Source organism: Megascapheus bottae, chromosome 8 (assembly GCF_031878675.1).
Source record: "Megascapheus bottae isolate mThoBot1 chromosome 8, mThoBot2.hap1, whole genome shotgun sequence".
NCBI lineage: Eukaryota > Metazoa > Chordata > Mammalia > Rodentia > Geomyidae > Megascapheus > Megascapheus bottae.
The window spans coordinates 6,137,475-6,161,409 of NC_143516.1; the positions used below are offsets into that span (position 1 = coordinate 6,137,475).

General features: G+C 40.7%; 1 protein-coding gene across 1 annotated transcript in view; it reads right to left on the reverse strand.

The window, feature by feature from the left end:
* The window catches only part of Tulp4 (TUB like protein 4), a 122,728-nt gene that overhangs the window by 46,377 nt on the left and 52,416 nt on the right, over positions 1 to 23,935 (reverse strand). The window contains exons 3-4 of the mRNA XM_090337896.1: positions 12,876 to 13,004; positions 6,690 to 6,851 (exon numbers count right to left, since the gene is read on the reverse strand). Of these exons, the coding sequence (XP_090194022.1) occupies positions 6,690 to 6,851; positions 12,876 to 13,004 (291 nt within the window). The remainder of the gene's footprint in view (positions 1 to 6,689; positions 6,852 to 12,875; positions 13,005 to 23,935) is intronic.

Sequence of the window (23,935 nt, forward strand, 5' to 3'; positions counted from 1 at the left end):
TGCTAGGCAAGCACTCTACCACTAGGCCAAACTCCTGGCCCCTCTTTTCTCTCTTAAGAGACCAAAATCACACCCAGAAACTCAGAGGTCTCATTTATAGCCAAGTTCTTGACAAGTCTCTCTCCCAGGCCCCCCAAATCACACATTCAACTGTCTACCTGCTATTGAGTTAGATGTGCTAACCCTAATCTTTCCAATGTAACCTGTGTAAGGTGAAATGCATGCTTGAGGCCTTCAATATTGAACAAATTGAAAATACATTGAGTTGAGGACCAATTTTGTGATAGGATTTGGGCATCAATTTCTAGTTTTTGATTTGTTTTGATTTAATCATTAGGGTGATGTAAAGAGAGGTTACATTGTAAAGTATGAGTACATTACTTCTTGACCACTGTTACCACTTTCTGTGTTTTTTTCTCATTCTCCCTCCTCCCCCATCCCCTAGTGATTTCTAGTTTTTCTAAATTATTATTTCTAGCTTAAATAAGAAAAGAGGAGCCAGGAGCATAGCCTAGTGGTAGAGTGCTAGCCAAGCATGCACGAAGTATTCAAGGACAGTGCCCAGGCCCTGAGTTCAAGCCCCAGGACTGGCAGAAGAAGAAAGAAAGAAAGAAGGATGAAGAAGGAAGAACAGAAGGAAGAGGAGGAGGAGGACGAGGAGGAACAGGAGGATGAAAAAGAGGAAGAGGAAGACGAAGAGGAAGTAGCAGGAGTGAAAGAAGTTACCCTTTCATTATTAGCATAACAGGCAAAAGCCAAAAATTCGAGGAACAAGTTCATTTTTTTATTAAAGAATTTATTAACATTGATTTTTACATCATATTTCAAATGATGTGTTTAACAAACAAATTTTTTTTTTTTTTGCCAGTCTTGGGCTTGGGCTCAGGGCCTGAGCATTGTCCTTGGACTTTCTCAAGGCTTAGCACTCTACCACTTGAGCCTCAGCACCACTTCCAGCTTTTTTCAATGTATGTGGTACCAAGGAATCGAACCCGGGTCTTTGTGCATGCTAGGCAAGCACTCTACCACTAGGCCAAACTCCCAGCCCCCAAAGTTCATTTTTTAATAGTCACTGACCATCCCCTTGTGATGGCACCATGTGATAGACACACATGAGCTTGGAGTGCTGTGGAGGCATGGTAAGAGTGAGATTAATTTTGGATTCCCAAGCCTTTGACAAGGGATCTAAACACCTGTTATGTGTCAGACTAAGTGCTAAACATTGGCGATAAAAGTCACAGCCTTTACTGGGAGTGACTTTGCTGTATGTACTTTTCAATGATGGTATACACAAATTTCTATCCTTTTGTTTTTTTTTCTAGTGGCTTGTAAGTTTCAGGAATGCAGATGAAGTATACACCAATACCACATAAGCTGAGAAAGACTTGTAGGTGGGGCTATTCTAGCTCAGTGCTTTCTTTGTGTTTAATTCACTCTCAGTCTTGAATATACCCGAAAGGTAGTTTTTAATAGCAATGTCATTACAGTATCTATAGGCAAAACCTTTATTTCAATATAATCCCTTTATAACTATTTGTAGATGCCCAGAAGGACAAATTTTAATTGGCAATAACTATCATGACTGGGAAGAATCTAGTGTGTACCAAACTCCACTTGCAACTGTACAGAACTGATTGAGCATTTTAAGGGAAAAATAAGGAGGAAGAAGGGAGTATGTTGGGGTTTAAGTAGAATAGAAAAAATAAGAAAAGCAAGTCTTTCAATGTGATTTGGGCATCTGGATCTGCTTATACCATCAGAACCCTTCACCCCCCAAAAGCCTGGAGATGGACTGAGAGTTTGACCTAGTGGTAGAGTGCTTGCCTAGCATGCACCAAGAGGCGGGTTTGATTCCTCAGTACCACATACATAGAAAAAAAGCCAGAAGTGGTGCTGAGGCTCAAGTGGTAGAGCTCTAGCCTTGAGAAAGTCCAAGGACAGTGCTTAGGCCCTGAGCTCAAGCCCAGGACTAGCCAAAAAAAAAAAAAAATTAAAAAAAAAAAAAAGCCTGGAGATAGGACAATCAGTCCTCTTGCAGAGCCTTGAGCTTTCCCAGATAAGATAGTGTCATCATCATCCAAGGAGCACAGCTCTTAGTTGTTAGAAACAATGCCATTGTTTGTTCAAGTCTCTTAGTATGTAGAAAAGGCAAAAGGGGTGTAGATGAAACCATGTTTGCTGAGATTTTGTGCTTTTCATAGGCCCAAGGTTAGGTATAGTTCATAAGAGGGCTCAAACGCTGGCCCAGACCCAGACTATGGTCATGGGAAGTCTCTGTCCCAGTAGGCATGCGTTAATTACAGTATTCATCTTATCTTCTCCCAACATGGCACAGAGTGGATGCCCTTAGTGCTATGATTCCAAAGAAAATGTGACATGGAACCCTGGGCATACTGACCCAGAAAAAAAAGCAAAAAATAAAACAAAACAAAACAAAACAAAAAACCCAAGGCTAAGGTACTAGTAAAGGCATATGAAGAAAATTTAACCCAAAATAAACAAGAAATTGCGGTTTAAGAAGGCATATATAATAAAACACAATGTATATTAGTATCTGTTCCTTTTTTTGGTCGGTCATGGGGCTTGAACTCTGGGCCTGGGCACTGTCCCTGGGCTCTTCAGCTCAAGGCTACTGCCCTACTCTCTGAGCCACAGTACCACTCCCAGTTTTCTAGTAGCTAATTGGAGTTAAGAGTCTCATGGACTTCCAGTGCCCTGGCTGGCTTTGAACCTTAATCCTCAGATCTCTGCCTCCTGAGTAGCTAGGATTACAGGTGTGAGCCACAGCGCTGGCTTAACCTAATTTGTTCAATGGAAACATCAAGAAAGATTTTCATGTAGAGTATTTTATGATTCACGTATACAGAGTCTTTACCAAGTGATTCAGCAATGATCTGAGTCAAACATAGTATTAATTGGATTTCTCTCTCTTTTTTTTTTTTTTGAGACAGGGTCTTGCTTTGTAGCCTGGGATGGTCACCTCAAAGTAGTCTATCTTCTCAAGTGGGGAGATTACCACTCCCCACTTTGAATCTTCAAACATCTTAACTACCACTGCCAATCACCAAAACAATGCTGACAACAGAAAATGAAAGTACAAATATAGAGGTTGTACATTAAAGAAACATAGTGTTTTCCATGAAAAGGTCCAATAAAACTTCTAGAATCTATGCAAAAACAGCTGTAGTTAAAACAGCACAATTCCTAAATATAGCCAGGATGTGGGGAGCCCCACCTTCACATTTCTTTTCTGAGCTGCTTCCACTCTTCACATTAATTGTGATGATTCATGTATTCCTTGTCTATTTCGGCAAAGACCATTCCTGTATATGTTCAGTGCTGAAAATAAAAATGGGCTTTCCTTTTACAGTAATGCACTACTACGAAGTCAGGGACAGATCTACAGAGGAGGATAGAAGAGAATCTGCCAGCAGCATGTCCCACAGGTTCTCAAACATAGTAACAACTCACTCTACTCACAAGAAAGAGTCTTCAGATTAGGCACAGCTCACAGACATCTTTATTCTACTGAGTTCGTGCTTCTTCAAAACAACAAGCAATCTAGTTCAAGAGCCTGTGTGAGAGACACTAGCGTGTGTTTTTCGTGTTGGATAGAGCTTGCCAGCTTTTGAGCTTTTCCAGAAAAACTGAAGCCTGTGCTACAGAAGGTACAGCCTAATGCTCCAGGGAAGGTGAAAGAAGTGATGGGAAAAGCGAGCTTTCAAGGACTAACAGGGAAATCTTTCCATACAGTGGATGAAAATTCATTGTAAATGATGAATCATGATTCTTATCTTGCTTTTGTCAGTCTCACCATTTTTTTTCCTATCAAAGAAGAGTCCTCTTTTGTTAGTCACTGCCTGTGTATCAAATCCAGAAAACTACCTTTCATTTCGCAAACTGCTTATAGCTGAAAAAGCAAAGTTCCAAGTGGAAGACAAAGTGAAGAAGACTCAGGAAGAACACCACACTTTGATGCTTAGTCACTCCTCTCAAGTCATGGCATCCTCAAGTCCACACTGCCCATTTTCAAGATAAGAACCTTATTGGAGGAATGTGATTTTTAAAAAAAAGCAAAATGAAACAAAACAACAACCCCCCTCCCCACAACACTGTGATTAGAAGGGAAATATCACAGGGTCAGGAGTTTGCCCTAGCGGTAGAGTGCTTCCCTAGCACGCAAAAGACCCGGGTTCAATTATGAAGACCCAGGTTCAATTTCTGAGTACCACAAAAATAGAAAAAGTTGGAAGTGAGGCCAGGAGGTTGGTATAGTGGTAGAGTGCTTGCCTCAAATGCATCAATTCCTGGGTTCAATTCCTCAGTACCACATACATAGAAAAAAAGCCACAGGAAGTGGTGCTGTGGCTCAAGGGGTAGGGCAGTAGCCTTGAGCTGCAGAGCTCAGAGACAGCGCTCAGGCCTAGAGTTCAAGCCCCATGACTGACAAAATTAATTAATTAAATTTAAAAAAAAAATTAAAAATAGCCAGCAAAATCAGGGAGGATTAGATGCATAGCATAGTGGTAAAAAGGAAAAGAAGAAGTTTAATTTACATTTTAAAAAGGCAACAGAGGGGCTAGGAGTTTGGCCTAGTGGTAGAGTGCTTGCATAGCATGCACAAACACCTGAGTTTGATTCCTCGGTACCATATACATAGAAAAAAGCCAGAAGTGGTGCTGGGGCTCAGGTGGTAGAGCTCTACCCTTGAGAAAGTCCAAGAACAGTGCTCAGGCCCTGAGCTCAAGCCCAGGACTGGCAAAAAAAAAAAAAAAAAAAAAAAGGAATGAGACATGAGAAGTGTTCGTGCTCTCTGCTTTTATTTGCTATAGAACTTGGAATTCCTAATCTGAGCAATAACATAAGAGAAAGAAAAGGGATACAAAGGAGAGAAAGAAATGTGTATATCTACCACAGTTTGCAGATTCTATAATTAAAAGACCCTAAAGGCTCTACCACAGAAGCCTTAGATCTGATAAGCACTTTAAGCAAAGTAGCAGGATATAAAAGTAACATAATACATCAGTAGTTTTTTCAGGCTGGGAATGTGGCTGAGTGGTGGAGTGCTTGCCCAACATGCATGGGCTTGATTCCTCAGTATGACATAAACAGAAAAATCTGCAAGTGGTGCTGTGACTCAAGAGTGCTAGCCTTGAGCAAAACAAGTTCAGGGACAGTGCCCAACACCTGTAATTCAAGCCCCAGGACTGGTTAAAGAAAAAAAAAAAAATCAATAGCTTTTGATGCCTTAACAACAAAAAGGAGCCAGGCACGGTGGCTCATGCCTGTAATCCTAGCTACACAGGAGGCTGAGATCTGAGGATCAAGGTGCAAAGCCAGCCCAGGCACAAAAGGACCTGAGACTCTTATCTACAGTTAACCTCTAGAAAATAGGAAGTGGGGCTTGGCTCAAGGGTAGGGTGATAGCCTTGAGCTGAAGAGCTCAGGGACAGTGCCCAGGCTGAGTTCAAGCTTCATGACCCACAAAAAAAAAAAAAAAAAGCCAAAAAAGGAATCAAGAAAGCAATTCCAGCACAAAGAGTCTTAAACAAGGTAATATCTGGAAATAAGAAGGTGAGGCAGGTGCTGGTGGCTTACACCTATAATCCTACTTTTTTGGTTTTTGTCGGTCATGGAGCTAGAACTTGGGACTAGGCACTGTCCCTGAGCTCTTCAGCTCAAGGCTACTGCCCTACCCCTTGAGCCACAGCACCACTTTGGTTTTCTTCTGGTTAATTGGAGATAAGAGTCTCTCTCTTGGACTTTAGTGCCTGGGCTGGCTCTGTGCCATGATCCTCAGATTGAACCTCCTGAGTAGGATTACAGGTGTAATCTCTCCCAGGGGGGGAGAGATTCTTATCTACAGTCAACAACCAAAAAGCTAGAAATGAAATTGTGGTTCAAGTGGTATAGTACTAGTCTTGAGCACGGAAGGCCAGGGAACAGTGCCCAGGCTCTGAATTAAAGCCCCAAGACAGAAGAAAAGGAAGAAGATTAAGAGGAAGTAGAGGAGGGAGAAGAGGGAGAAGGAGGAAGAGGAGGAAAAGAGGGAGGAGGACAAGAAGGAGGAAGAAGAGAAAGAAAAGGAAGAAAAAAGAGGAAGAGATGAGGAGACCACAGAGGAAGAAGAGGAAGGAGGAGGAAGAAGGAAGGGAGGGAGAAGGTGAAAGACCTCTACAATAAAAACTGTAAGATTGGAAAAGGCACTGGAATATGCAAACACATTCTACCAATTCAATGCAATCTCTATAAAAACCTCCATGTCATTTTCACAGAATTAGATTAATCAACAAAATGTATATGGAAGCATAAAAGACCCTGAGTAGCCACAGCAATACTGAGCAAAAAAGAAAAACATCAGGGGTGTTATGATACCTGACTTCAAACTACATACCATAATAAACCATAATAAAATGCAGAGGACAAAACAGACCCAAAGACCAATGTGATAAAATAAACAATCCAGAAATAAACTCTCACAGCTGTAGCTATCTGACTTTTGTCAAAGGAGTCAAAAAGACATACCTCTTAGAGGGAAAGACAGTTTCTTCAGTTGCTGTTGGCAAACTTGGATACCACAGGGGCCAGACTGAAATCTGTTAAGCAGCCTTTGCAGCTTCTCTAGGACCCTCTTTGCCCTCCTCCCGGTCCCAGGGTAACACTGCACCCGCATGCTCTAGAAGCATTACCTGCTGGTCATCAGGAGTCCATATGCCACATGTGATTTGACTTTCCAAGTTGATCTCAGATGACCAGTGTCTTTGTCCACTGACAGAACCAACTAGGACAAACCCATCACGATATGAAATAAGTGCTTGAGTTCCATCGTGGCTCCATGTGAAATCACTCACCTTTGAGATAGAGAAGAAGTGTCAGTTCCTAGCTGGAAAACATGTACAAAGGCCACAGTTCCACTTCTGGCTTTTCTGGTGGTTAATTGGAGGTAAGGGTCTCAAAGACTTTTCCTGCCCAAGCTAGCTTTGAACTATGACCCTCAGATCTCAGCCTCTTTAGTAGCTAGGATGACAGGCTTGAGCCACCAGTGCCCATCTCTTACAAACTTTTTTTTTGGGGGGGGGGGCAGTTGCGGGGTCTTGAACTCTGAGCCTGGGTTCTGTCTCTGGGCTCTTCAGTTCAAGGTTATTGCTCTACCACTTTGAGCCACAGCATCACTTCCAGTTTTCTGGTGGTTAACTGGAGATAAATCTCCCATACTTTCGTGCCTGGACTGGCTCTGAACTGTGATCCTCAGCCTCCTGAGACTTCTGAGTAGCTAGGATTACAGGCGTGAGCCGCTGGTGCCTGGATCCTCTCACCAACTTTTATGTCTGAAATAGCCTTGAACTTTGATCTATCCATCTCTAAATAGCAGGTTTACAATCTTGAGCTACTATGCCAGCCAAGCTTTATGTTTTGATTGGTGAGTTTAGTCCATTTGTATTTATTCTAACTAGTCTTATTTATGAATTGTCTCTACGGTAACAATTGCATCAATTGAGGCCAGCTCTTAGACATAGTGCTGAGATTACTGAGGAAGGTTGTTTCCTCAGGTAAAACAGAACCGTAGTTTCTTGTGTATCATGTTCCAACCAATTACACCATCTAGTTTTTCTTAAAAAATTTTTAAACACTCTTTCAGAGAAAACATTGTATTCTTCAATAAAACTGAAAAAGTTCTTCCATTTTGTAAACATATGCATTTTAACTATGTATCATGGAACACTCTGTAGCTTATGGTAACCACCATTCTATGAGATCAACCTTCTCAGAATCCATATTATAAGACCACAGGTTACTTGTTTTTTCTGTGTCAGGTTTATTTCACTTACTGATATCCAGTTTTAACCATGTTGTTACAAATGACAGAATTTCATTTTTTATGATTGGATAATATTCTTATGTATGTGGATTCCTAATTTTCTTTACTTATGCATTAACAATGGGCAAGGAGCATAGCCTCATGGTGGAGTGCGCGCTGTAGCTTCCACGAAGTCCTGGATTCCATTCCTCAGACCACAATCACAGAAAAAGCCGGAAGTGGCACTGTGGCAGAGTGCTAGCCTTGAGCAAAGTGTCCAAGGACAGTGCCCTATGACCTCCAAGCATTCAGAGGCAGAGGAAAGAGGATCATGAGTTTCAGGGGAGCCTTTATAGCAAGACACTGTTAAAAACTAACAAAACAAAACAAAAACCAAGGGTTAGGGGATATAACTCAGTGACAGAACATTTTCCAAGTAAAGAGTTCAATACAAAGCACCGCAAACACATGCATATAACAGGGCAAGCAAAAATAGAAGTACCAAGTGCTAAAAAATGTTTTAAATTAAAAAAGAGAATAAATTCCCTTCTTGAGGTTTTTTTTTCAACTGCAGAGGATTGCAACTCTGTTGGCTTACTAAGGGGTTTTCTCAGACATGGAACAGCTGAAGCTGAGCAGAAGCCTAACTGCACCATTGCCTAGAGCAGGTTTTCATCACTGTCTCCAAGGGTATGTGTCTGGCATGGCCATCCTCAATGACTCACATCGTAAATTAATGCATGCCACTCTTCTAGTCTCATGCTGAAGTAACAGGTTAATGATCAAGTCCTGAAAAAGTCAGTGATAAAGTCTTGCTTAGCTTTTGCCAAATATTTGTTAACAATGAAAGACATGCCCTACACCAAGCAACACCTGCCATTCCTTTCAGAAAGCAGTGTTTTCTCTGAGGCAGTTTCAAAGACACTCTTCCTCCAAACCACAGGACCACTCTTGCACTAACACTACTTTTCAAAGGTACACAACACTACTGCTTTGACCACACCAGTGATTCACCATAATCTACATGTGGTGTGTTTTACCTCATAGAACATCTAATTCCAAATAATTAAACACTGAATCTCCCTTAAATGTCAGTGTTTAATGATGACAGTTGCTCAAGGGGTTTAAGTTTTAAAGATTCAGCTTCAAATTGCAAAATTATGTAAAATGGAATAAGGCCACAAGACATAGTGATTACTTTAGTGGTGCATGGCATACCACAGGCACCTATGAGGCTCTGGAAACTGCCAAATGTTCTGTGGTCCATACAGCTTGTTTACCTCCAGGCTAACTTCATCTATCTTTCTCACTATAAGCATGCTTGTCTGCTCCAAACTCTCAATGGAAAGAAGCAAGGAGGGATGTGCCAGGTGGTTGTGGTCATGCAGCTGCCATCAGGAAGTGATGGGGGGGCCCCTGCTCAGACAGGCTGGTGACAGCAGAAAGCCATGTGGTGCTGGCGCTGCTTGGCTAGGGGGAAAGCCTTTCAAACAAATGAAGTCTGAGCATTTCTGGATATATTATAAGTATATGGATTTTTTCCAAAAGAGAAAAAATGGTTTTTGTCTGGGAACAGTGTAATAGAGTGTTTTAGATTAAAACTAGGCTTTTCGAGTTCTACACTAATCATGAAACTCCTTGAGTAACTCTCTCCCATTCCTCTTTCCTTCTCTCTTGGTCCCCCTTGCCCCTTGCCAGGACTGGCGCTTGCCTTGTATTCAGGGCTTCTTCTCTCAAGGCTGGTGCTCTATCACCTGAGTCACAACTCCACATTCAGCTTTTGAGGGGATAATTGGAAGTTAAATGTCCCATGAACTTTCCTGTCCAAGTTGGCTTGGAACCATGATCCTCAGATCTTACCCTTCTGAGTAGCTACGACTAAAGGCATAAACTACCAGGACCCAGATAAAATTTTCTCTTATAGCAAATGAAAATAACAACATTTTCAGAATAAAGTTCTTACAGAGTAAGAGAAATAAGTCATTAAAAAAAATCCAGGGCCAGGAGTTTGGCCTAGTGGTAGAGTGCTTGACTAGCATGCACAAAGACCTGGGTTCGATTCCTCAGTACCATATACACAGAAAAAAGCCAGAGATGGTGCTGTGGTTCAAGTGGTAGAACTCTAGCTTTGAGAAAGCCCAAGGAGAGTGCCCATGCTCTGAGTTCAAGGCCAGGACTGGCAAAAAAAAACAAACAAAACAAAACAAAACAAAAAAAACCATCCAAGCACTTAGTTGGCATGCTTCCAAGTTCCCCTTTTCTTTCATTCTGAATAATGTTGTAAAATGCTCTTGCCATCCTAAATCTGAGGGCAAATCTCACTACCATTATCTTCTGCATCAGGCAGTTGGAGAAAATAGCACTTTAAAGATCTAATGGACAACCTCAAAGAAGTATCCACTTCAGAGAACTATAAACATTGCTCACTCCAGGTCTTAAACTTGTCTATGAGAATGACATATAGCTTCTGGTCAGAGGGTCACTCTGAGCTAGAGGCTATGAGGCAGAAGTTGTTCAAAATACTGAAGGAACTAGAGTTATACACAGTGACAGCGGCTACCTGAAAACAGGGGCAGAAGTACATTTCTCATAGAAGTTTCACAGTGAGGCAGGGGCCATTGTCCCTGCATTACAAATAAGAATAAGTACAGAAGGGGCTGGGAGTTTGGCCTAGTGGTTAAAGTGCTTGTCTAACATGCACGAAGACCCGGGTTCGATTCCTCAGTACCACATACATCGAAAAAAGCCAGAAGTGGTGCTGAGGCTCAAGTGGTAGAGCTCTAGCCTTGAGAAAGTCCAAGGACAGTGCTCAGGCCCTGAGCTCAAGCCCAGGACTGGCAAAAAAAAAAAAAAAAAAAAAAAAAAAAAGAATAAGTACAGAAGGAGTAACACTATAAAAAATAAAAAAAATTTACTCATTACCGGGGCCAGAAGTTTGGACTAGTGGACGAGTGCTTGCCTAGCATGCATAAAGATCCCGTTTGATTCCTCAGTACTACATACATAGAAAAAAGCCGGAAGTGGTGCTGAGGCTCAAGTGGTAGAGCTCTAGCCTTGAGAAAGTCCAAGGACAGTGCTCAGGCCCTGAGCTCAAACACAGGACTGGCGGAAAAAAAAATTACTCATTACCTGACTTACGTAACTTTAACTCCTCTGTACATCAACTTTATAATAACAATAAAAAATAGAAAATAAAATTTGAAAAGAATAAGTACAGAGAACTATCTTATATAGAAGTCTGGGATTGAGACTTTTTGACCTATGCTATCTGACTCTAGATCTTATGCTCTTGACCACAATAACCCTGCTTAAAGTGAAATGCACTTCTCACAATCATAGACATTACTGCATTTGCAGCTTCTCTTCAGTAAGGCTAGTCTTCCTTTTCCCACTCTGTAGAGGCATGCATGAAATGGATGCAGCTTTATCAGAGTATCATTTTGATTGCTCCATTAAATAAACTCAAAAAGAGTGTTCTATTTTCATACAAAGGTAGGTTTGTCTTCCATGATGACTTCTGTGAGACCTCTCAGCCTGCTAATACTCCCTGATAATACCTTTATGCCTTGCAATTTTCAGTCACTTAACTAGCCTGTATCTATTAAACTTGAAAAGCTCAGAGCTCATTTAAGAAATAGGTAGGAAAGGGAAAGATGAGAATCCAGTCCCTTAGAAATAAATGGCAAGGCAATTGGGAAATGGTAGTGGGGTAGTGAAAATAGTTCAAGAAGTCCTTCATCATTAAATATTCCCTGAGAATTCAGATCCTCTTGTCATTGGTTTTCTCAAATCCACAGGATAAGAACAGCCTACCATGGGTCGGGAGTTTGGCCTAGTGGTAGAGTGCTTGCCTAGCATACGCAAAGACCCAGGTTTGATTCCCTGGTACCACATACATAGAAACAGCCGAAAGTGGTAGAGCTATAGCCTTGAGAAAGTCCAAGGACAGTGTTCAGGCCCTGAGCTCAAGCCCAGAACTGGCAACAAAAAAAAGAACAGCCTACCCTGGCATGTCCTAAAACATATGAAAGGAGGCAGGCTAAGTGACCCACTCTCCCATTCCAGGAGGACTGTACCACAAGCCCACACAACATGGAGTAGTTCTAGAAATATCACAGCTCAGCAAGATGTCCGTGGGAGCAAGTGAAGACAAACTATTTCAGAAGGAGCTAAAATGACAACAGGTAGCTATACTAATTGAAACCTGATAGAAAAGTATACTAAAAGCTCTTTACTTGTGAGAAACAATTGTGGAGCTCTCAGTAAGAGAACTATGAGGATTATAGCACAGGAGTAATACCTTCTAAAAGGGGAGCGGAGAGGAGATATGCCAGAAGTATTCCAGACAATCCAAAGTTAACATGTAATCCACAGATCACTTATCCTGACAGAGTTCGCACAGCTGCCGCCTGGCTGACCAGAAGAAGGTTTCTGTGCTCTCTCTAGAGTGATATAATCATACTAGATGAAAGGCAGTATTTTCATTTACTTATTTCTTCTTTACTTCATTCAGAAAAGTTTCAGGGTAGAGCAGGGAGCTCAAGTGGCAGAATGCCTGCCTTAACAAACTCAAGACTGAGTTCAAAATTTACTGCTGAAAAAAAATAATAGTAAAACAAAAAACCAAAAATCTTGGGTCAACAACATTTGAGCTTGGTGCTGGGAGCTCTGCTAATGGTTCCTATACTCACTATTTGGGAAGCTGGGACAGGGACAATTGTTTTGAGGCCAACCTGAGGGGAAAATAGTTCATAAAACCCCTTTTCTTGACCAACAGCTGTATGTAGTGGTACACATCTGGGAAGCTAACACAGGAAGACCGGGTATACATCTGGGTAGAAAGCAAAGAAGCCATGCCACCTAAAAAACAACCAGTGCAAACAAAAGCTAGAGATACAACTCAACAGTAGAATAACTGCCTACCAAGCTGTGAGGCCCTGAGTTCAAACCCTAGTGTAAGAAAGCAAGAAAAATAAAATTTCCATTGTTTTTCAGTATTAATACCATTGTTCTAGGGCAGCTGGCCTTGTGTCCTCCAAGCTCAAGTCTTCCTTTGAGGGTAGTTTTCTGTACTCACCTGGGCCCCTCGGTCATTGACGAGCTCCACAGACCATCTGCCTTCATACTGAATCCACACAAATATTCCTCCATCTGCATCACATGTGGCCAGCTTCTGGTATGGCTCATTCCATCTCACCAGTACCACCTAGAAAACCAATAGAAAAATATTTACTACAGGAAAGAAATCAGAACTAAACCCAGAGTGCAGATAATCACAAGAAAAAGCTTGGGAAAGATTAGTGGAGGAGACTGACAATCAGATTGGAGTCCACACACAATAATCTCTCTTGGGTCCAGAAACCCTTGATACAGCTTCCCCCAAATTAGCAGACATTTGGACAAATAACACAGTACAAATGCATGAATAGATACGCAGAGAAGCCACATGATAGCAGGTGTACAATGATCCCACATATGCTGGCCCTGGGTTTTTCAATCACAGTTACTTAATTTAGTATAGAAAAAGAATGGATGCAAGTCTCAATTTCATTTTTGTCCAGAAGTGAAAGTTTTTTTTCTACACTCTATCTAAATTTCTGAATAGTTAAATATATAGTTACAATCTCAGGTTATATCATAGCAATACTGTGAGTGTAAGAGCCTCAGGTTTACCATGGTGAATATTTCCTGAGGCTGTTCCCAGCAGGCCTATCCTCATGACTGTGATGAATTGATTCTGTCAGACATTTGGCACATACTTATTATGCTCATTCTATGTAGCTAATGTTGAGATGAAGGACATAAAGCATTCCCATTGCCTTCAGTGAGATAAAAATTGAGCTGGGAAGCCAGAACACTCACAACACACTGTTGTGTGTTGATAAAAGAGGACTATCTACATTAGCAGGAATACTCCTGCTATTCATCAAAGCATGAGCCCAGTTTCCTTCTAGCATCCTATACATAATAATAAGAGCATTGTGGGGCTGGGAGTTTGGCCTAGTGGTAGAGTGCCTGCCTAGCATTCATGAAGACCTTGATTTGATTTCTTGGTACCACATACATAGAAAAAAGCTGGAAATGGTGCTGCGGCTCAAGCCTTGAGAAAGCCTAAGGACAGTGCTCAGGCCTTGAGTTCAAGCCCCAGGACTGGCTAATAATAATAATAATAGCATTGTGAACTTTACAACTAACTTGGGGGCGGAGTTGGGAGAAAAACATGGGAGGAGAAAAGTACTTATTACCTTCCATATGTAACTGTAACCCCTCTGTATATCATCCTGACAATAAAATTAAATTTAAAAGGTTTTAAAAATAAAAGTATTGGGCCGGGAATTTGGCCTAGTGGTTAAAGTGCTTGCCTAGCATGCATGAAGACCCGGGTTTGATTCCTCGGTACCATATACATAGAAAAAAGCCGGAGTGGTGCTGAGGCTCAAGTGGTAGAGCTCTAGCCTTGAGAAAACCCAAGGACAGTGCTCAGGCCCTGAGCTCAAGCCCAGGACTGGCAAAAAAAAAAATAAAAAAAAAAAAATAAAAGCATTGTGACTTTTATGTATGGGAAACAGCAATGTAAATAGTTTCCAAATTCTCACATACATTTCGAAGTAGGAAGTGAGTCTGAGGATATACCAAAAGGCCCACACTCTCTACACCCCCACTTATCTGTCCAAAGCATGCTTCATTTTTACAGACCAACATACAAATCCCTTAAGTTCTCCAAATTATACAATGGATATATCTGATGTGGGGTCTTTGCATGGGCTTCCAAGCTATGAAGAGTTAGAAGAAACTCAAGAATGGTCCAGCTTAGTGTGCCTGAGTCACATGGTAGTATCAACACTTGTAAGATGAATGAAGTGCTCAACATTTTCAAGAAAAGAATGATGGTTTTCTAGAACTCTGTAAAAATTTAAATGAAGCTGTGATCTCTGGAGACCTGTCTATCACTAGTTAAATCTCAGATGTATCCTATTTTGATAGAACAATCCTACCCCTTTCTTAGCCCATCTCTGTAGTACAGTGCTGACACAATCCAGCAGTGGTATAGAGGTACATCTTTAAATACTGATACAGCAAATTAGAATACATTTTGCAAATTATACTGTATAATTACACTACAATTTTTGTAAAACTACATTTGAACTATATGATTCAAAACTCTGTCTAGTAGGTTAAGCTTCCAAATGCATTTTAATAACATGGTCTGCTATGACAAGCCAGATACTCTTGGGTGCTAAGTATAAAGATGAAGACATCTTTGGCTCCATGGACAAATACTGTGCTCTGTAAACAGTTACAGAATTAATGAATACACACAAGAGGGGACCTCCACAGACTGATAGGAGAACAATAAAAATCCAGTAAATCAGTTTACTTAAATTACCGATTTAATTTTGCTTTAAAAAGCCAGATCAATAGCAATGGAAATCTTTAAATGACAACGTATATATTGGAAAATTAATAATTTCCAAACATTCAGTAAGGCCAGCCTTATACGTTCCTTTCAGAAGCATCAGTGATTTGGCCTACGCACTACAATCTGCAAACATAAATGCAGTTACAGCTTGGTCTCTACAAATTATCCTTAATCACAGAACCAGACTCATTTCCATTCTACAGCATGGTGCCACAGAATGGCTGCCACAAAATGGAATATGACAAACAAAACCATGATACTCATGACTAATTGGTTTTTAGATTATTAGAATAACACAGTGAGCATTCATCTAGTTGGAGCTTCTCTATAAAAATAGTATCTAACAATGAAGTATCATATCTCAGGGTTCCGAGGTCAGTTGCATCATTGCTATTTCTTTTTTTTTTTTTTTTTTTGCCAGTCCTGGGCTTGAGCTCAGGGTCTGAGCACTGTCCTTGGACTTTCTCAAAGCTAGAACTCTACCACTTGAGCCTCAGCACCACTTCTGGCTTTTTCTATATATGTGGTACCGAGGAATCGAACCCGGGTCTTCGTGCATGCTAGGCAAGCACTATAACCACTAGGCCAAACTCCCGGCCCATCATTGCTATTTCTGCGTTCCCTTCTTGATCATGCACTACCATGCATAGCTGCGTAGTTAGTTGACATCAACAACAAAACCTATCTTCTTGCCCAATCACAGATGACACAAACACAAAAGACCAGGCAAAAGATAACCTCTAAATGATTTCTAATACCAAATTATCTTGACAGTTACCCTGTTTAGCATGTTTTTTTAAAAAAATCTCCAGACTCAATTTTATCCTTCTGTTAATTCTTAAGCAGATGAAATGCGGTGTGACCTGGAAATATGATTCCAATCAAGTCCTTCTTCACTTGAGTTCTGTCTAGTATAACTGAGGAGGCAGTCAGTGCCCCTGAATTGGGGACAGAGTCCTTCCAATGATACTTGGTATAAAAATGAATTGAAACTAACAGTATTGTTTTCTTGGACTAATATTCATTCTCATTCCTGTTCCTGTCTACAGTGCATAGTTGCCTACTTTATCTCCCAGTAGCTTATTTCCTGTTCTCCAAATCTTTCCAGCCTACTTGGCAATGTTAGGACATACCAGAATGAGGAGGGATTACCAGCCAGGGGGACCATCTGGGTTCTTAGTCACCCAAATCATGCAATGAAGTACAATACATCTGACCAAGCACCCTGTGGCACAGCTTTCTACCCCTTTAAGAGGAAAATGGGAATCTCATTTAGTTTAAGCAATGAAGAACTCTCACATTTAGGATGTTAAGATGTGCACTCTTCTACTAAAAGGATGACTTATGCCTTCAATTATTTTTTAAATGCCAGGCTGCTATGCTTATTCTGTTATTTTAGTGTTGTTAATCAAGTATTTATTGAGGGCTACGAAAGGAAACGTGCAATAAAAATGTGGGGTGGTAGAACTGCTAACAGTCGGTTTCACTATAATCTAATCCACAATCTAGACAAGTAGCTTCACTGAATACACCTAGAATTATCATTTATTTGTTGCCAATCTTGAGGCCTGACCTCAAGGCGTGAGCACTGTCCTTGGGCTTTCTCAAAGCTAGAACTCTACCACTTGAGCCACAGCACCACTTGCAGCTTTTTCTATGTATGCCGTATAGAGGAATCAAACCCAGGTCTTAGTATGTGCTAGGCAAGCACACTTACCACAAGGCCAAACTTCCAGCTACACCTAGAATTATTATTTATTTTTGGTCAGTCGTGGGGCTTGGACTCTGGGCCAGGGAGCTGTCCCTGAGCTCTTTAGCTCAAGGCTACTGCCCTACCCTTGAGCCAAGCTCCACTTCCCATTTTCTAGAGGTTAGAAGGAGATAAGCGTCTCAGGTCCTTTTGTGCCCCCACTGGCTTTAAACCTTCTCAGATCTCAGTCTCCTGAGTAGCTAGGATTACTGGCATGAGCCACTGCATCTGGCTATAGCTAGAATTATTTTTAAGGAGAGAAAAATAAGTGCTAGTAACTAATGGTCATTTATGTTGGCAGAAAAACCCTCCAGATAAAGTTGACATACAAGTTCTCGGGAAACTACCACTTGAAAAGCCGTATCACTAATGTTCAAAGAAGTTCCCTCAGGGCTGGGGGCATGGCCTAGTGGTAGAGTGCTTGCCTAGCATGCATGAAGCCCTGGGTTCCATTCCTAGTGCCACATGCACAGAAAAGGCTGGAAGTGGTGCTGTAGCTCAAGTGGCAGAGCGCTAGCCTTGAGCAAAAAGTGTCCAAGGATAGTGTTCAGGCCCTGAGTTCAAGCCCCAGGACTGGCAAAAAAAAAAAAAAGTGCAACCAAGGGAATGCTATGCTGCCATTAGAAAGAATGACATTGCCTCATTCATAAGGAAATGGAAAAATTTGGGAGAAAATCATATTAAATGAAGTAAGCCAGATCCAAAGAAACATAGGCTCCATGGTTTCCCTCATTTGCAATACACAGTATACATCCAGGATTCTCTGAGCCCTGGTCTTGGTGCATGCTAGGCAAGCATTCTACCACTAGGCCAAACTTCTGGCCCCATCCCAATCATTTTTGTCTGCTGAGTGTCAGCAAGATTCTTTCATTCAAGCAAATAACATTTGAATAGCTACATTACACCTATAGTATGACTGGGTCCTGGTGGCTCACACGTACAATCATTCATAGGATTGTATATGGCTCCAAATCAGCTCAGGCAGAAAAATTCACGAGACTCTGTCTTCAAAATAACAGCAAAAAATTGGGTTAGAGGTGTGGCTCAAGTGGTGGGGTATCATCTGAGTGAGTAGCAAGCTATGCATGCACAAGATCCTCAGTTGAAACCCCTGTACTGGCCCTCACAAAAAAAGACAATCACTTGAAATGCCAGTAAGGGTGATGGGGACAGTGGAAACTCATTGAATACGGGAGAACTATTCAATTAGAAGACCTAAATGTAATAGTTTCCCCTAAAATGTTCATAATCTTAAAAGATAAGAAATGTTTCTTGTTGAATGCCATTAGTTCTTTAAGGACTACATGAATACTGAGTTTCTTCCTTTACTCCTTTTTCTGAATAAAGAAATGTTCTATCAGTACAAAAAAAAAAAAAACAACTATAGAGTACTAGCACTAACAAATTACTGTCATAACAAACTGGTGGCAATTCAACATTTGGGTTGACAGCCTGTTGAAGGAGACAACATATTAGATTCTCATGGTAGAGAAAGCACTGCCAGGTGAAAGGGCCTAGCTGCCAAGTTTTTGAGTCCCAACTCCTCAAGTATCTGGAGAAGACATGCAATCTGATGCTCTTCAGGCAGTTGGAGAAGCTCAAAATCTAGAGGACTGTAATGAAGGAAGAAAGGTTTTTGTTTCAATAATCCTGTCAATCATCTTTTGGCAGAGAAGGAGAGTTGTTTTTATTTGAAGGGTCCATTACTCTTTATTGACTTTTCAGAAGCTATACTGACAGTTCCCAATGCCTTTTTGGCAGCTTTAGGTAAGAAAGACTGGTGGGCAGTGAATGTTTTGTTAACATGTAATATTGTAACCTAAAACCTGAGATCTTCTATCTAAGCCTTCTGATAGGTCAGACTCCAGACACCAGCTTCAGCCATTTTTAGGAGCCATAATGGTATCTAATACTCTATTTTCTGTATCAACAATGAATGATCTGAGCAGTCCACCTGGATTACTTCAAGAGCAAACAAAGACAGAAGGAAGATATCAGCATTCTCACAGGGAAGGGAAGTGGAAAAACAAGATGAGACAAAGGCCAAAGGGTGAAGCAGTGTAACAGTGATACTCACAAGACAGCTTGTTGAAAATGAACTTTACAACTTGGGAGAGGGGGAAGGGGAAAGTGGGAGAAAAACATTGGAAAGAGCAACTATGTTCAAGAAGTAATATACTCACTATCTTACCCCTCTATACATTACCCTAATTATAAAAAAAAAAGACCGCAGAAATTATACATAAAAGGATTTCCCACCACTCCTCTGCCCTAGAGAGAGATTGGATTGAAAACTAGAATAAAATTGAATTTTGAAAAAAAAAAAAAAGAGCAAAGAGAGTGATACTCTAAATTGAGTTTCTTTGTATTATTGCACATTACCTATGATGCTTACTTTTGTGTCAATTTGACTGGTCCTGTTTGGATTTCAGAGCAACACATTCCTTATCACGATGCACTTCTTCCAGCATATTTACTGAGTGACACCCCCCAACATAGTTCTTTTTGAGTGTGGCCCAGAACAAGAGACAGTCTTGCAGCAACAGTCCAGGTTGCTGTATAAGCTGCTCTGTCATATAGGTCACAGAGTCTAGCAGAACCAGCAGGCTTGCAGCAGCAATACCCAGGCAGGAAAACACTGAGGTCATTTAAGAGCTAGGCTATGGGAGTCTTGTGTTTTTCTCTTAAACTTATAAAGTTTAAAGCAGCTCAAAGGAATTTTACTCAAATTATCTTCATAATATCCTTATGAACTTTTAAAACTTTCATATAAGTCAGGGTACATTTTGCACATAAGACAACAAACACAATTTTATCTAGAATCTTCCATTACTTATTTACAGAACTAGCACTTAGATTTAGGCTCCTAAACAGCAGTCACAACAATCTCAATCTCATTAAGGTACAGATCTGAAAAATCTTACAAAAAACACTCATTCAAAGTGATAAAGGAACTATTTTCATTTAAAAGAACGAGAATGATGAGGTATGTTTCCTCTACTGTGTTGATTCCAAGTGGTGCTAATAAGAAGGAAAGGCAGGAGAGGCACATGCCAAGCAAGCTACGGCTTGGACAAGTGGTCTGTAGGTCATGGAAAGTCGACTCATAGGCTGGTCATGATGCCTCCTGACAGTAATTTTAGCTACTAAGAAGGTGGAAACAAGAGGACTACAATTCAAGGCTAGCTTACCCACCCTCTTTCCTCCCAGAAAAGTTAGCAAACTTCTTATATTAAAAAAAAAAAAAAATGCCAGAAGCTGGAAGTTTGGTCCAGTGGTAGAGCACTTGACTAGCATGCACTAAGGCCCAGGTTCGATTCCTCAGTACCACATGCATAGAAAAAAGCTAGAAGTGGTGCTGTGGCTCAAGTGGTGGAGAAAAGTCCAAGGACAATGCTCAGGCCCTGAGTTCAAGCCTTATGACTGGCAAAAAAAAAAAAAAAAATGCCAGGAGTAGTGTTGTATACCTGTAATCTCAGCTAGGCAGGAGATCATAGGTAGAAGGCCTCAGGCAAAAAGCTTAATACCTTACATGAAACAAATAACTATAGCAGAAAAGGGATAAAGGCATAGCTTAAATGATAGAACTCTTGCCTAACAAGTGTAAGGACCTGAGTTCAAATCCCAGAAACTGCTTTCTCCCCTTAGGAAAACAGGCCCAACTGGCCGGGCTGGACAGAGCTCCTTCATCTCAGATATCTAAGTCCTCTCTAGAGATTCCAGAGGAAGAGCCTTGGCATGGTCCATTTTATGTCACTAACCATTCACATTTACTTTCACTGCTGGATGGTAAATCACTTTACACTTTGTTCAGAACATGTTCAAAATATAATAACAAACACTGCATATGTACACATTCACTATGTTTTATGTAACTCTTGAGAACTGTCAGGAGAAAACTGGTTCATAAAAGATCAACTGGGAACTGTCTGCAGGTTAACTTTGCAAGCCAGAGGCTTTATTTTCTGCTGGCTACAGTGCATAGCCTCTACCATGTTTATGGACTGAAATGTCATCACTCTTTAAAGTTTTTGTTATATCAATAACTGTGAAAAATTAGCCTGCCGTGGTGGCTCATGCTGCAATCCTAGCTACTGAGGAGGGTGAGATCTGAGGATTGTGGTTCAAAGCCAATCCAGGCACTAAAGTCTATGAGACTCTTATCTCCTATTAACTACCAGAAAACCGGAAGTGGCACTGTGGCTCAAGGGGTAGGGCCTAGCCTTGAGCTGAAGAGCTCAAGGACAATGCCCAGGCCCAGAGTTCAAGTTCCATGATGGACAAAAAAAAAAAAAAAAAAAAAAGAAGTGAAGGGGTGGGAGCTGGGGGGAGGGAAATGGAGACAAAAACATGAGGGAGTGTCAATGTGTGAGAAGTGATGCACCCTCTGTCTGGTGAATATAACTATGACCCTTCTATACATTACAATTTTTTAAAAGTGAAAAATAGAAATTATAGGAGCAGGAAAGATTACATGTCTTTTTCATTACATTCAGTTATGATCCTTTTCATGTTACAAAAAGAATTGACATTAAATCCTAGATTACGCTAAGCCATTACCAACATGACAAATCATTTCTAGCCAATTCAACAGTTTACTAAAGTACTATTGTCTAGACTATAAGATTAATAAGCAAACAACACTGGGGTAAATTATAATTAAACTATAAGAGATACTAGAAATGCCTGAAGTTATTTCTTACATTACTAAGAATTTACCATGTGCTAGACGCCATGTGAGTGCCAAAGACACGGCTAAATATGGCACTTGATCATGCACCCACAAGTGCTCAGGACAGGATAAACAGGCAGGTGAGTAATGAACTCAGTGTAATGCCCGAGATAACTGCCAAGTGCTCTAGAGCAATGTGGAGTATCAGGAGCTCTCCAAGGAAGAAAGACATTTTTCTGCGAACATCAGAAAAAGGGGAACTTGAGCACTCCCTGCTATAATGTAAGCTACACAAAAATTCCTTCAATAGTCCCACAACTTCTTTTCTGTCATCCACACTTGCTTTCAGTTATGTCTATTTATTAAAACTGGTTTTCCCAAGTCAGGCACTGGTGGCTCACACCTGTAATCCTAACTACTCAGGAGGCTGAATCTGAGGATCTCGGTGAAAAGCCATCCGGGACACAAAAAGAACTCATCTCCAATTAACCACCAGAAAATTGGAAGTGGCACTTTGGCTCGAGTGGTAGAACACTAGCCTTGAGCTGAAGAACTCAGGGACAATGCCCAGGCCCAGAGTTCAAGCCCCACGACCAACCAAAAACAAACACAAAAACAAAAAACCTTTTTCCTTATATTGCTGAAGGACTCATTTTTCCCTCACGTCTGCAGTTTGTTGGCACATGCACAGTGACACTTTTTTTCAAAAGAAATTATGTAAGTCAATAAACTGTAAAAATCAGGAGTTTAATTTTCTTATCAGTAGTATCAAAAATGGGACATGTTATTCACTGGGCAACTTCAGTTAGTTACATAGCTTCTACGAAAGGGCTACTGGACCTCAACATCCTCATGTGTAAACAGATCCAGTCCAGTTCTTAACTATGGTTGCAAAAAATATGCTTTTAAAAGACTGTAGCGATTACAATCTCTATAGATTAATATTTGCAACATTTTCACATACACCAATGCACTTAATCCTCCTGCAAAACCTCAATGAGGCACCTAGGCAATCTCTTTTATAGATAGCCAAAAAGGCTTTAGATGCTCACAAACTTTTGAAAGAAGTCGAGGGTCACCGGTGGCTCATGCCTGTAATCCTAGCCACTCAGAGGCTGAGATCTGAGGATTGTGGTTCAAAGCCAGCCAAAGTTCATGAGTCTCATCTCCAATTAAGCACCAGAAAACCAGAAGTGGCGCTATGGTTCAACATGGAAGAGCACTAGCCTTGAGCTGAAGAGGTCAGCAAGGGATAAATTCCCTACTTTGCAGAGACATGCACAGCATTTGGAACAACTTACTGCTGCTATCAGCAGTTCTTTTCAAAACATGAGAGTCAACTGCACTCCAGACTCACCAAGACAAACCTAGAAAAGCAGTTGTTAAGTAGCAACATCATTTCAGCCATCATATTAAGGCTATTATTTAAATGTCTAGTCAAAAATAGCAGGCTAACTTTTAAATTAATAACTTTGTATAGTCTGCAAATGTTACAAATATCCGAATGATCCTTTTAAGTCTCAGTGAGCTAGATATACATTTTTGGGATGAAACTCCAGGAAAACTGGAAACATAGCTGCAGATTCACCTTCAGCCTTGCAATGTGACTTTGCAGCTCTTCCCATCAAGAAGTGGGATCTATTTCTCCATGTCTTCAAACTTGGCTTCGGCCAAAAGAAGGCTACAGAAGAGAGGATACTAGTGCCAAGCCTATGATTTGAGAGTTCTTAAATGTTTGTGCTCTCTTAGAATCCTGTCCAGCTGCCATGAAACAAGAACTGGCTAGTCTGCTGGTAAAGAGAGACATATGGTTAGGTTACTGTGACATTCACAATGACAACTTGCCATCTCAGAGCTGACTGGCAGCTAATCAGAGATACATGACTGAACTGCCTAGCTCAGCCTAAGTCAACTGCTGACTTACAATATCTTGAGCTAAATAAAGTTGTTTCAAATATTAAGTTTTGGAATGGTTTGCTATGTTACAATATATAACAAACCTTACAAAATTTAACTCCATGGGTTTAAAAATGTTTACTGAAGGCCTTCTGTGTGCTAGGACATTTTGTGTTATTCCAAATATGGGCATGCTGGAATTGGCCACCTCACTAGCTTTCACAAGAACAGGGATCCTATTGTGTCTGTTGTCATATTCTCAATACCAAGCACAGCCTAGCACAAATGCAGAAGCTCAACATTTTTAGTTAAGCTAAATGTCATATGAAGATTTACAAAATCTGTTATTCTTAAATTCCTTTTATGTTTAAAATATAATACCTTGTTATTAAACTTAGC